A 14,404-nucleotide genomic window follows, 5' to 3' on the forward strand; every position below is an offset into this window, starting at 1 on the left:
ATTAGAGTATAATATATTTATTTTTAGTCAAGTCTCCCTCTATCTATATAAAATTCAAGTCATGTCCAACTAATCAAAGATTCAATTAAAAGGCTTCTTTTTGTCAAGATGAAAGACAAATTGAAATAACTAACCGTCTACCAATAATATCCTAACAAATATAAATTTTATATATTAATATATAATATACATATAATATATATATTTTTGATACATAATAGTATATTTGTTTTTAGTCAAGTCTCCCCTCTCTCTATATAAAAACCTTAAGTCATGTCCAGCTAATCAAAGATTCAAAGTTTCTTTTTCTCAAGATGAGAAAGAAAACAGGAAAACCCATTATTTTCTCATCAATTTCATTCTCTTTTTTCTTGCTATGTTTAGTTATATTTTTCTCCATGAAAATGGCTATGGCACAAAACAAATCATCAATAGTTTCCATAAATGTAGGAGTTGTGTTGGACATGGATGAATGGTTTGGAAAAATGGGTTTGAGTTGTATATCTATGGCTTTATCGGACTTTTATAGCATTGATGGCTCTAATTATAAGACTAGGTTGGTTCTCCATACTCGTGACTCGAAGAAAGATGTTGTTGGTGCTGCTGCAGCAGGTACGTATATATGTATTGATAATATGAAAAAAAAAATTGTTACCTTGCAGTAAATTGTGACACTATTTTTCATATCATCGTTTATATAAAAAGTTATCTATTATTGTCGATCAATTTAACCTAATAGTAATAAAATTCACCATAGTGAACTAAAGATAAACTCAAATATCAATTATGACTTTATCATCCATGACCCTAAATCTCTCTTTTTCTTTTGGAAATACTATAAATATAAAAAAGAATATGAGTTACATCAATATTTAAGAATATTATCTATAAATGTCTAAAAGTGGAATCACATAAATTTGGTTGTATATATATGTTTGCATACGTGTGTAAAGCCATGATAATATGAAAACTATTAATGTCAATCATGGTGAAGCTAGAAATTTTGGTAGGAGTGTTTAAAATTTTATCTATCTTTAAAAAGTTATTCCTGACCTGTATACACAATATTATTGTCTCTATGCACAATATTATTTTTTGACAAATAATATTCAAATGACCACTCTTGGATCAATTTTAGCTATGCCGCTGATGTTAATAGATAGGGTCATGATTCAATCCGTTCAAAATTGATTAGGTTAATTAAGATGAGTCAAATTGTGATTCAAAGTAAAACTAAAATTTGACGTATCCTAAATAATTAAACTCATTTTCTATATATATATAAGTGTTTAACCATGCATGTTTTGTGTGTCACCTACTCACCTTGCTAATATTGTACATAAGTATATTTCATTTTTGGTAACTTGATACTTAAAAGCACTTTTTTGAAAATATTCTAAATACGAAAAAACAAATGAAAGCACTTTTCAAATAATATGGTCAAAAACAAATTGTTATTCATGTTGAACTTTTTTTTAAAAAGTAATTTATTTTTAGAACAAGTTAATTTAAACAACTTATAGCCAAATATATATGCTCTCACTCAATAATAATCTCCTCCAATTTTTTTATTTTTTTTAAAAAACATGTGAAATATTTTAACAGTTCTAACAGCTTTTCATGATATATACTATAAAGTCACATCATGATTTTAGTTAAATAAGTCACATCATGATTTTATAATTAGACATTCTGTTAATCTTATTCAAGTGATGGATTGGTACGTATGATTGAATTAAATAGCAAAAGTCTTTTTATGTTGACTTTCTGACTTTTTCAACCAAAACTTAAAGAATTTAGTGGTGGTTTGATATTAGAATAGTACTGAATATAATATAAAGATAATATCTAATATTGCTAATGACATAATTTTAAAAATAGTATGGAATAAGGTGTATATTTAATATATATCGTAAATTGAAACACTATCAAATAAGAGACCAAATAATACTAAATTTGATATATATATATATATATATATATATATATATTATTTTATTTTTCTTCTTCTAATTCCTCCTGCCAAACAATCCCCTAGAATAAATACTATTTTTTTTGTCCCAATTTATATGACATACTTTTTTTATTCAGTTAAAAAATGATATATTTATATATTTAATAACAATTTAGCTTTAAAATATGCATTTTATCCTTAATAAAATGATTTATCCATACTGTCATATGTGACTTATTTTCAACCACAAATTTTAAAATATTTTTTCTTTCTTAAACTCAAAATCAAATAAAATTACATCACATAAATTAAGATAGATGAGTATTACAAAATATTTTATGATAGGAGAATATAAAATATCATGATAGAGTGGTACCACACATATTTGCTGTTAGTCCATTTGACCTGTTCAAACTTATAGTAACTTAAATAACAAGTTATTAACAGTTGTGATTAATATAGTTTATTAGGTTGACATAACCTTTTATTAATATATAATTGAAAATTTACATAATTAAGTATGGGTGCATGCTTGGTAAACATATGGCACTGACTCAACTGACTTGTATTCTAATCTTGATTTCTTCTTCAATGATATACAAAATTTTAGATTAGGTAAATTAAAATTTTTAACATATCAACAGCCCATAATATATTATTATAAAAAATAAAGGAAGTATGAGATATAGTTTACAATTTTCTATTTGTTAAAAAAGAAAGGAAGCTGGGACATCAATGTCCCAAAAGTATGACTGAAGGTATCTGCATATCATTTACGATAGTTCATCGGTATATTTGTTCTTTTTCTCTATATAAAATATGCATAATTTTTCTCATAATTAATTCATGTATTAATAATACATGCATAATTCTAGTAGACTATCAAACAATTTTAACTACTTTCATTTACCCCAATATAACTTGATTAATCAGAGGATCAATAATGTTCTGACTTATTTTCTGCGATTGTGAATTATGCAGCATATATTGTGATCAAACGTCTGCAGTCATTTACATGATCTTGTTTGTATGGTTGTTATCCGCTGTATTGTATTGTTCGTTCATACAATATTTATTTCAATAGTTACTTAAACTTTATTATAATAGATCATTTAAATTCATTGTTAGGTTACCACGAAAAATACCATTTTTGTATAAGGATCAATTTAATGTGATCACGTCGTTTAAATTGATTGTATGCAGCACTTGACCTATTGAAGAATGTTGAAGTGGAAGCCATAATAGGTCCAATTTCATCAATGCAAGCAGATTTCCTCATCAATTTAGGCCAAAAATCACAAGTTCCAATCATCTCCTTCTCTGCAACGAGTCCATCAATTTCATCATTCCGCAATCAATATTTTGTTCGTACAACTCATAACGATTCATCTCAAGTAAAACCTATCAGTTCAATAATCCAATCATTCGGATGGCGACAAATCGTACCAATTTACATCGACAATCAATTCGGAGAAGGAATAATCCCCTTTTTAGCAGATGCATTGGAAGAAATCAACACTCGTATACCTTATCGAAGTGTAATTTCTGAATTCGCCACTTTAGATCAGATCAAATCTGAGCTATTGAAATTGATGAATATGCAGACTAGGGTTTTTATTGTGCATATGCCGATTTCACTCGGATCGAAGCTTTTTGCAATGGCGAAGGAAATTGGTATGATGAGTGAAGGTTTTGTTTGGATTGTTACAGATGCAATGGCGAATCAACTGAATTCGATGGATGCTTCGGTTATTGAATCTATGGAAGGTGTTATTGGGGTGAAACCTTATGTACCGAAGAGTAAAAAAGTTGAGGATTTTACTCAGAGATGGAAGATCAAGTTTCGAGAAGAAAATCCGAGGATTGTTGATGTGGAATTGGATGTGTATGGATTATGGGCTTATGATTCTGCTACTGCATTAGCCATGGCTGTGGAGAAATCGAGAATCAGTGGCGCCTTTTTTCGTAAACCAAATGTTTCAGGTAAGAGTGGCAAATGGACGGATTGGGTTAAATTTTGAGCATAATATATAAACATGATCCTTAACTCGGCTAGCGGACAACTATGTCCTCCAACTTTGACTGTGCACAAAATACAAATAGACACTTAAACTTGTATAAAATTGAACAAGTAGACACACGTGTCTTACATGACATAGGACGCAACGTAGGACACAAAATTGTCATGTAGGACGAATAATGTGTTTATTTGTTCAATTTTATACCAGTTTAAACGTCTATTTGAGTACACTCAAAGTTAAAAGGTCATAGTTACCAGTTGGAGCCAAGTTAGGGGTCATGTTTATATATTATGTTTTTTTCTTAACAAAATAAATTTTGTCTCGCAAAAGCTTAGTCAAATACACTACGAGTCAAGTTTAATTATAACCAGTTATTTGATATATTTTGACCCAATTCAATCCGACCAAATCACACTTAGCGTGAATCGGATCATATGAACCTTTAATCAATTTTGAACCCATTTTAACGTTAAAATTTAAGCATAATACATAGATATGCCCTTTAACTTGGACTCAAATCATATTTATGCCCTCCAATTTTGAATGTACACAACTAGACACTTAAACTTGTATAAAGTTGAACAAATAGACACACATGTCCTATGTGGCATCCTACGTGACAATTTGTATCCTACATGGTGTCCTACATGTATTATGCCACATATGATTCATGTGCTTACTTGTAAAACTTTATACAAGTTTAAGTGTCTACTTGTGCACACCCAAAGATGGAGGACATAAATGCAAAATAAGTCGAAGTTAAAGGGCACATTTATATATTATGCCTTTGATAAACTTGATCAAGTCAACAAATAGGTTGTAATGCAACCAGTTTAAACTTGAGCAGATTCAGTTGGTGGGCTATGTTGCTCGGACTCTTCAAAAATGTCACAAAATACATGTTAGCTCCTTCAAAAGTAGTGCATTTTTTAAGGATCCAACATGAGTGCGGCAACATTTTTTGACACCTCTAAAATTTTCAGGAAATGCAACAGATCTTGAAGCTTTTGGAGTTTCGAGGGATGGTCCAAAGCTTCTTAAAGCTATACTAAACACTACTTTCAAAGGCCTTAGCGGAAACTTTCAACTTGTGGATGGACAATTGCAATCTCCACCTTATCAGATCATCAATGTTGTTGGTAATGGTGCTAAAGAAATTGGATTTTGGACAAGAGAAAATGGCGTTGTTAGAAAACTGAATTCTAGACGTGGATATTCTGTTTCTAAGGAGAATTTTGGATCCATTATATGGCCTGGTGACACTACTTCTGTTCCTAAAGGTTGGGTGATACCAACAAATGGGAAGAAACTGAAAATTGGAGTTCCAGTGAAGGATGGTTTCACCGAGTTTGTGAAAGTTACAAGAGATCTTACAACTAACACAACGACAGTTACTGGATACTGCATCGATGTTTTTGATGCAGTGATGGAAGCATTACCATATTATGTTCCTTATGAATATGTTCCTTTTGCTGCTCCTGATGGAAAGAGTGCAGGAGATTATAATGAACTGGTTTATCAAGTATTTCTTGGGGTAAATTTCTCTGACTCCTCTACTATCGACTTTTAAGTTATATATACTGATAATGCGAAGAGATCTTATAGGGAAATATATATTGCACTTGTATACTTTGATGATTCTTACGTGCTACAAAGATTAACCGATGAACAGAACTTTGATGTTGTTGTAGGGGACACTACCATTGTCTTGAATAGGTCACAATTTGTAGACTTTACATTACCATACACGGAATCTGGAGTTACGATGATGGTTCCAATCAAAGATGATAATAGAGATAATACATGGGTATTCTTGAAGCCATTGACTTGGGAGCTCTGGCTAACAAGCTTCTGTTCTTTTGTTTTCATTGGCTTCGTCATTTGGCTACTTGAACATAGAGTAAATGAAGACTTCAGAGGACCTTTTTGGCATCAAGTTGGCATGATCTTTTGGTTCTCCTTCTCAACTATGGTCTTTGCACAGAGTAATTTCCCTTTCCTCCTCTTGAATTAGTATCAATGTTATCAAAGGCGCGCTGAAGCCCTGAAGCGAGGCTCAAAATGTGTTGAGCGCTCTGCCTTGTGCACTTCAGTGTCACTTTTCTTTGCCAATCAAGAGACGACACTAAACAATTGATATTTCACATTATCATAAAAAAAAATTGTCATTCATGCTTATAATCATTAGTCTTTCACTAAACACATATACATTTGTATATTTTTGCTCCCTTTGCACCTTTTGTCATTAAACCCCACACTATATTTGTGCTTTGCACTTAAAGCCCTACACACCTTAGAGCTTTTTGCTTTTGATATTACTTCTTAGCACTTCCCATTTTGCCTTTAATGACAATGTTCTCATAGACATAAGATATGTCATGGTATGTTTAGAAGACCATAAGTTGTCACTTTTGGTATGTACCAAAAGTCTTTCTTTCTTAAACTTCATGTCCAGTCAAATATAACCATTTAAAATGATACAGAGGGAGTACACACATACACTCACACACACATACACACACTCTTCAATTTGAATTACCTTTTGTTCTTATGTATAATATATGCTTTAGATTTCTAACCTGAAATTTCTTCTTTTTGATTCTTGATATTGACAGAGGAGAGGATCGTAAGCAATTTGGCGAGGTTTGTATTGATCATCTGGTTCCTAGTGGTACTCATATTGACTTCAAGCTATACAGCAAGTCTTACATCAATGTTAACAGTTGAAAAACTCCAGCCAACTGTTAAAGATGTAAAAGAACTTCTGAAGAGCAAGGACTATGTGGGCTACCAACCGGGTTCTTTTGTAGTAGGACTATTACGAAAAATGAACTTTGATGAGGACAGGCTTAAGGCATATAAGACTCCAGAGGAATGCGTTGATTTACTCGCTAAAGGAAGTTCAAATGGTGGTATTGCTGCTGTTTTCGATGAGATTCCTTATGTGAAGCTTTTCCTTGCAAATTATTGCTTGAAATTTACCACGATTGGACCTACGTATAAGACTGATGGCTTTGGATTTGTAAGTAACTCTTCCTTTACTTGATATTCTTTCTGGTATAGTACTCCACATATATATATATATCTATGTACGATGTTGAAAATGTTGGATTCAGTTGAACGTCTTAGCTTTATACTCTATTACCTCACCTTTTTCGATCAAGAAAGTTCCTTCCACTAACAGTAATATTATGAATTATATTCAGGCCTTCCCGATAGGATCTCCTCTAGTACCTGATGTTTCGAGAGCAGTGTTGAATGTGACAGAAGGTGAAAAGATGGTACAAATAGAGAGAGCATGGTTTGGTGAATCTACATGTTCCGATTCTAGTACATCACTCTCCTCCAACAGTCTTGGCCTAGATAGCTTCTGGGGACTCTTTGTCATGGCTGTAATTGCTGCAGTTTTGGCTCTCGTCATCTTTCTAACGAAATTCATACATGAGCATTGGCACATCATAAGACGATCTAATCTTTCATTGCGCGAAAGAAGCAGAATCTTGGCCAGGAAGTTTGACACAAAGGACTATAGTTGTCATACTTTCAAGAAAAGTGAACTAAGAGATGTACTAGCAGATTCAACACATGATTTAGATTGTTCGCGGAGTCCTCATGGTAACTTGTCATCGTTACCTTCTCCACGAACTATTGGACCACCAAGTCCAAGCAATTCTAGTCATACAGAGCAGATGTTACATTTTCCAGGGGAGGAAGGAGATTCACCTTCGCGTGGCGAGAATGAAGCAGTTAATGGTCAAGTAGAAATGGTTTAAGATGTTTTTTTAGTATTAGTAAGCCTCTAACTTCACTCTTCCTTAGTATTGAATCATCCCCTTACCTATAATAGCTCCACCCCTGTATTTATGTATACATGTGCTATCATTTACATTGTATAAAGGATGCAAGTGTTTGATTTTAAAATATACAGAATGTGTGTGTGATTGTTCATATTACATGAGTGTTTAGAGTAAATTTACCCTATTTTGCATTTGTGAAGTCTCATCACTTAAGGGACATTCGAAAAATTGGAACTCTTTCAATGACAACAGGTAGTTTAAGTTCAATGTCAGTCGGATTTCTAAGCACTAATCTTTCCTTCTCACCTGCTAACTCATAGAAAGAAATAGAGTCAACACATGCGCCTTTCGCGGGGTGAGCAAAAAGTCTTTTCTTGGATCTTGGTATGAACTCAAAAAAAGATTAATTGTCAAATCTCCAGCAATGCCAAAAGGCATGATATTTTTCTTATTCTTTTACTTATACTGTATAGAAGCATGAAAAAGGATTACTTATTCAACATGGCTGTTTAAAGTTATTAACATTGGCATTGAGGGTATCTTAGTCATTTTCATGGATTTTCGTGCATTTTTTTTTAATTAATAGAATTGTTTTGTGTAGACATGGACTCATGGTGCTTACCATTGTTACTTTTTACTGAGCGATGCCATTTTCAGGGGCGGAGCTAGAAGTCAAGGTACTGGTTTGGCTGAACTCGGGAGTTTTAGTTCAAATTCAGTATTTGTGTTAAGAAACTCACTAAATATGTATACAAATTCAGAACCAAGTCACTAACACTTTATATCGCTATCCTATAATTTAGAATCCAAAAAGTTCAAATTCTAGCTCCATCTTTGTGCCTTTTTATTGTGAAATGTTCATGAACATCAATATTATTGTCATTGTCAAGCTAACGTTGGATGTTGTTTCGATCATATATAGGTGACAATAATTAGTACATAATAAACTCACCAAATATTTTTAGTCACATTGAAATAAATCATTGTGTATAATCAACTCTCTTTATGGTTATTGCGCTTACCTAAATGTTCGATTAAAATAGTTTAATTGTTACGTTTTTTGGTTTTTGGAGAGATTATTTCACCTAATTAATGATTCTAATAATTGCATGGACATGAATATTGTACATTTCAGACCAACGTCATGTTGGCATAATCAACATCGAAGGGATTTAAAAAGTTATAGTTTGTTCAAGATCAGGTGTCTAGTTCATAATACACGTTAAAGGCTAACATATATAAAATAGGGCAAATACAAATGTCAATCGATTTATGTATAAGATTTTATTTAATGAGCATAAATAAAAATTGAAAATATAATAAAAAGAGCGAATGAAAAATAAAGAAAGTTAGTACTCCTTCTTTACTTTAGTAGACAGATAATTTTGAAGATACTTAGCACCTTCTATTAATGGCAATATCTTTACGCATGTGCGACAGGTGAATAGATAGGCAAAGATGAAAGTAGAGAGGCCGAACTGGTTGCCAGAGAATTGAAACTTCAAAACGAAACTTCGCACCTCTGGAGCCACTATAGGAAATATTGATAAATATTATTAAGAATCATTCTCCGAGGAAAAATTTCCTTCAAAGAATGAGGTGCTTTATCGATAATTCCGACAGTGACTCTAGAAATGTGAATTTTTATTTCAAAGTTTCAATTCTCTGAAAAGCAGCTCAGCCTCTCTACATTCACCTTGCCGATCTATTCACCTATTGCTTCCTTCATTTGGGTTTACCCTATTTACTTAGAAGGTCCTATTTATAGTTTGCCAAGTATCATCTGAATTAAAGAAATCTGATCAATGCAATTAATTTTCTTTCCATTATTAAGTAAATATATATATTCTACTTAATTTATTCTTATTGTCTAGAAAATACAATGAACCTGGTCAATTTCTTACTAAAATTCTTTTTATTTTATAATTTTCCTTTTCTTTCTTCTAGAAAACATTGATTATTTTTCTAAAGAAATCTGGTCAATGCAATTTATTTTATTTCTCTTATTAAGTGTGTGTGTGTATATATATATATATATATATATATATATATATATATATATTCTACTTAATTTAGTCTTATTGTTTAGAAAATACAATTAATCTGATCACTTTGAATAGGATTTCTTACTAAATTTATTTTATTTTATAATTTTCTTTTCTCTTCTCCAAAAATCATAAATTATTTTTTAAAAAGTTAATAAATGAAAAACAATCTAAAAGGGCTTCAGAGATCATTTTGCCCTAGTCAAAGATTTGTTGTAGACGCTTGAATTAGCATACCAATATTGCTAAGTTATTAAATTATTTTCTTAGAAAATAAATCTACAAACTGTATTTGAAATTTGAAATTATAATCAAATATATAAAACAAGATGAGTAAATAAATTTGAACAGAAGTGTCAAGTTGAGAGATAGACATTTGTCACTTCAGCATGCCCTCTTGTTCTTTATTATGTTCTTGTTCTATTCTAGTAACAAAGACATTGAGACTTGTATTTATCTTTCCATTCTGTTGTAATATATTAGTGGTTTGTACACGTGACAATCAAGTTTTGGGGGTATTATGAGATTGACTCTAAGTATTCCGCACTTATGTTATTGATAGTTTATTTTCCACATTTCTATCGTATTTTTGGGTAAGGTTAACTTGTCTTGATGGGATAAGACGAGTGTCATCACATCCATTTTTGGGTCATACACTATCCCTTTAGAATAACTAATGTTCTCATCACCCTTAGAAATTATTTGTCTTCTCGATGAAAAAGAGGCCCTTTAACATACAATTTAGGGTTCTAAAGTTATTTTCCAGTTGTAACAATTTTTCAACCGTAATCATTTCAAAAACATAATTGTTTCTAAAACATGTATATATCAGGTCTTCTTTCCACAAAAAAGACTCCTGGTTTCATTAAATTCTACTTATTTATTCATGCACAATAGGGATCATATATTGCTGAATTAATCTTTATCATCATGATAAATTATGAATTACTTCATTAAAAAATTGTAATTGCACTTAGTTCAATTTCAAAAATATTCTTTTAGACATTATTTAACTCCTCACGTTAGGATTCAGATGTTAATCAATCAAATTAAATTATCAATAATTTAATTAATTTATTATTTATTAAAAAATTTGCATGACTTATTTTGTGTGTTAGATGTAAAATTCACATGCAGAGTTTACCAAGAAAAGTTTAAGAGACATGAATTTCATCAACTAATTATTACTTCATCAGTGTATATTATATCATCAGATTTCTCAGGTATATTGACTCATAAAAGAATATCACATCTTAATAAATTAAAATAAGAAATAATATATACAACTAATAATAATTTTATCAAGATTAAAAGTATAAATATATCTGGTCAACTTATAAAGAATTTATTTTATTTAATTGGTATAAGGACTTGTGTCTATCTGGTCTATTCAATACATACAAACTGTGCTAGTACAAAAAGTTACAACTATATTGCTCTAATAATCAAAATAAATTATATTTAATCTTATAGTATAATCATATAGCGATGGTTTTTCCTACATATGTCTTATATTGTATACATAAATTTTATACTTATAAAAATTATTAATTTAATCTTCTGTGTATAAATAAACTCTATACAATAGATCATCTATTATATAAGTAAATGACATACAACAGATACATGATTCATTAAAATTTTTTTTATTAAAACTAAATGAACAACAAGTTTATGATAAATAGTATTGTCATTGTCAAGCTAACATTAGAAGTTGTATTGATCACTAGATAAATTAAATTCACCAGATATCTAATCACGTTGAGATAATCATTGTGTATAATCATCTTATATAGTTATTGCGTTTACCTCAATGTTCAATGAAAATAGTTGAATTGTTACATTATTTTTTGCAAGGACATGCATTTTATACATTTCAAAACCAAAATCATGTTGGCATAATCAACATAGAAGGCATTTATAACTTATATTTTGCTCAAGATGAGGTGTCCAGTTCATAATATAATCCATGTTAAAGGCTAGCTAGCATATATATTAAAAAAAAGCGCAAGTACAAATGTCGATAGATTTATGTATAAAATTTTACTTAACGGGCATAAATAAAAAGAGCGATTCATAAATAAAGAAAGTTAATACTCCTGTTTTACTTTAGTAGACAGATAGTTTTGAAGATACTTAGCACCTTCTATTAATGGAAATATCTTTACGCTTGTGTGACACGTGAATAGATAGGCAAAGATGAATACAGGGAGGCCAAACTGGTTGCTAGAGAATTTGAACTTTACAATGAAACTTCGCACCTCTGGAGCCACTATAGGAAAAATTGATAAATATGATTATGAACCATTCTCCGGGGAAAAAATTACCTTCAAAGAATGAGGTGCTTTATCGACAATTCCGACAGTGGTTCTTGAAATGTGAATTTTCGTTTCAAAGTTTCAATTCTCGGAAAAGCAGCTCAGCCTCTCTATATTCATCTTGCTGATCTATTCACCTATCGCTTCCTTCATTTGGGTTTACCCTATTTTTACTTAGAAGGTCCTATTTATAGCTAGCCAAGTATCATCTGAATTAAAGAAAATCTGGTCAATACAATTAATTTTCTTTCCATTATTAAGTAAATAAATATTTTACTTAATTTATTCTTATGGTCTAGAAAATAAAATGAATCTGGTCAATTTCTTACTAAAAAATCTTTTTATTTAATAATTTTCCTTTTCTTTCTTCTAGAAACATAGATTATTTTTGGGAAAATACATAAAAACCCCCCTGAACTTGGCACGAAAACTTACTTTAGTACTTAAACTACACGGGTGTTTATATACCCCCCTTAACATCTTTTATGTGAATTATTTTCAACCCTCCGAACACCAACCCAGTTGAAGGCTGGGCATTGTTACCCACGCGTGTTTTTATTGGTCCACGTCGCAAAGGGTTTTAAAAATATCTTACCCGTTTTATATAACCCACCCGTTTCCAAAATACAACCCAACCCATTTTTAAACAAATATCCCTAAATCTCTCTCAAATCTAAAGACCTAATCTGAAGAATAACAAGTCATTAGCGTGAAGGATTTGCTGAGTTTAGGATTTTCGTGAAGAAACAAAGGATTTGCGTGAAGAAACAAAGTTACCAGGTTAGTAATCTTCGTTTAGATGATTGTAATATTTGACCGAGTTTAGGGTTTTCGTAAAGCTTAGTTTTTTTTATCTTTTCAGTTTGACGATGGATGTGTACGTTACCTTAAGGTTTCACCATGGTGAAAAACTACAACAAAAACCTCGTATTAAGTATGAAGGAGGTATTGTCACTGATTGTTTTGATGTAGATGTTGATAAATTGTCCTACTTTGAATTTGTTGATATAGTTAAAGAAATTGGCTATAACTGTTCTGCTTGTGTTGTTTATATTAAACCACCTAAATGTCGACGTGTTGTTGAAGTTAAAAGTGATAGGGATATTATGGGTATTGTACATAAATTAAAAAATGGAGATATTGTTGAACTTTATGTAACTCATTTAGTTGAAGAAGCTGTTGTGCCCCCCCCCCCCCCCGAAATTGGATATCTAAATGATGTGGGTGGGGAATCTAGTACTACTTTTGATAAGGAATCTAGTCAAACTTTTGAGAGTAGTAAAGGTTTAGGATTTGAAGAGGCTGCACAACCTGAAGAACCTATTGTGGGTGAAGAGTAGGGTAGGACTTCTGCTAGTGTTGGAGAGGACTTGGGTAGGGCTTCTGCTGGTGTTGGAAAGGACTTGGGTAGGGATTTTGTTAGTGTTGGAGAAGACTTGGGTGGTACTTCTTCTGCTGCTGCTGTTGCATCTAATATTCCAGAAGTTGGGTCTGATTGGGAAAGTGAAACAGAAGCAAGTGATGATTCAAACAATGCAGATTTGTCTGATGAAGGAGAAGATGAGTATGGTAGTGATGTTCATGAGGAGGTTATAAATCTTAGGAAAGAGAAAAGGGCTGCTAAAATAAAAAAGAGAAAAGAAAAGGGCCCTAGATCTGAAGGAGTTGATTTGGGATATGATGAATATTTATCCAAGAAACAAACTACTTTTGAGGGTAAGATAGCTGGAGATGAGTCCTACTTTGATTCAGATGAAGCTGTTAGTTTTGAAATAGATACTGATGAAGATGTTAATGAGGAAGATGAGGTTGAACAACCTATAAGAAGACAAAGAAAAGCAAGAAAAGCAAGAAGATCAAAAAGAAATAAAAAGAAAGTTGTATTTGATCCTACCTGTCAATTAATAGTTTGGGAGACTGGTCTTGCTTTTGAAAGTGTTAAGCAATTTAGAGAAGCTATTACTAGATATGCAGTTCAAGAACATGTTGAATTAGATAAATATGTTAATGATGCAACTAGAGTGAGGGTAAAGTGTACAGCTGGTTGTCCATGGTTGTTGTTTGGAAGTATTGATTCAAGAACAGGAGATTTTATGGTGAAGAATTATAATCCAGTACATAAATGCAATGGCACAACCAAAAATAAATTGGTGAATTCAAAGTACTTATCAGAAAGGTACAAGGACAGAATTATTTCTGAGCTTGGCTTTAGAGTTTTTCAGTTTCAAATTTTAGTGAAGAAAGAGTTGAATGTGTATGTAGGGAGGAC

General features: G+C 31.5%; 2 protein-coding genes across 2 annotated transcripts in view; both read left to right on the forward strand.

The window, feature by feature from the left end:
• The window catches only part of LOC125814442 (anaphase-promoting complex subunit 13), a 171,865-nt gene that overhangs the window by 36,370 nt on the left and 121,091 nt on the right, over positions 1-14,404 (forward strand). The gene's annotated exons all lie outside the window — the stretch shown is intronic.
• LOC125814443 (glutamate receptor 2.8-like) lies at positions 399-7,748 on the forward strand. Its single transcript, XM_049493889.1, has 6 exons — positions 399-612; positions 3,158-3,937; positions 4,959-5,509; positions 5,648-5,960; positions 6,591-6,997; positions 7,182-7,748. The coding sequence occupies exons 1-6, from the start codon at positions 399-401 to the stop codon at positions 7,746-7,748; spliced, it is 2,832 nt and encodes a 943-aa protein (XP_049349846.1).

The sequence above is a fragment of the Solanum verrucosum genome, unplaced genomic scaffold, assembly GCF_900185275.1.
Source record: "Solanum verrucosum unplaced genomic scaffold, falcon-dt-bn FXZP01000268.1, whole genome shotgun sequence".
NCBI lineage: Eukaryota > Viridiplantae > Streptophyta > Magnoliopsida > Solanales > Solanaceae > Solanum > Solanum verrucosum.

Excerpts from the sequence above, each read along its gene's own strand:
- LOC125814443 (XM_049493889.1), top strand. The coding sequence starts at position 399 with ATGAAAATGGCTATGGCACAAAACAAATCATCAATAGTTTCCATAAAT. Across the intron at positions 5,961-6,590 it reads AACTATGGTCTTTGCACAGA|AGGAGAGGATCGTAAGCAAT; the intron begins GTAATTTCCCTT and ends TGATATTGACAG. Across the intron at positions 6,998-7,181 it reads AGACTGATGGCTTTGGATTT|GCCTTCCCGATAGGATCTCC; the intron begins GTAAGTAACTCT and ends AATTATATTCAG.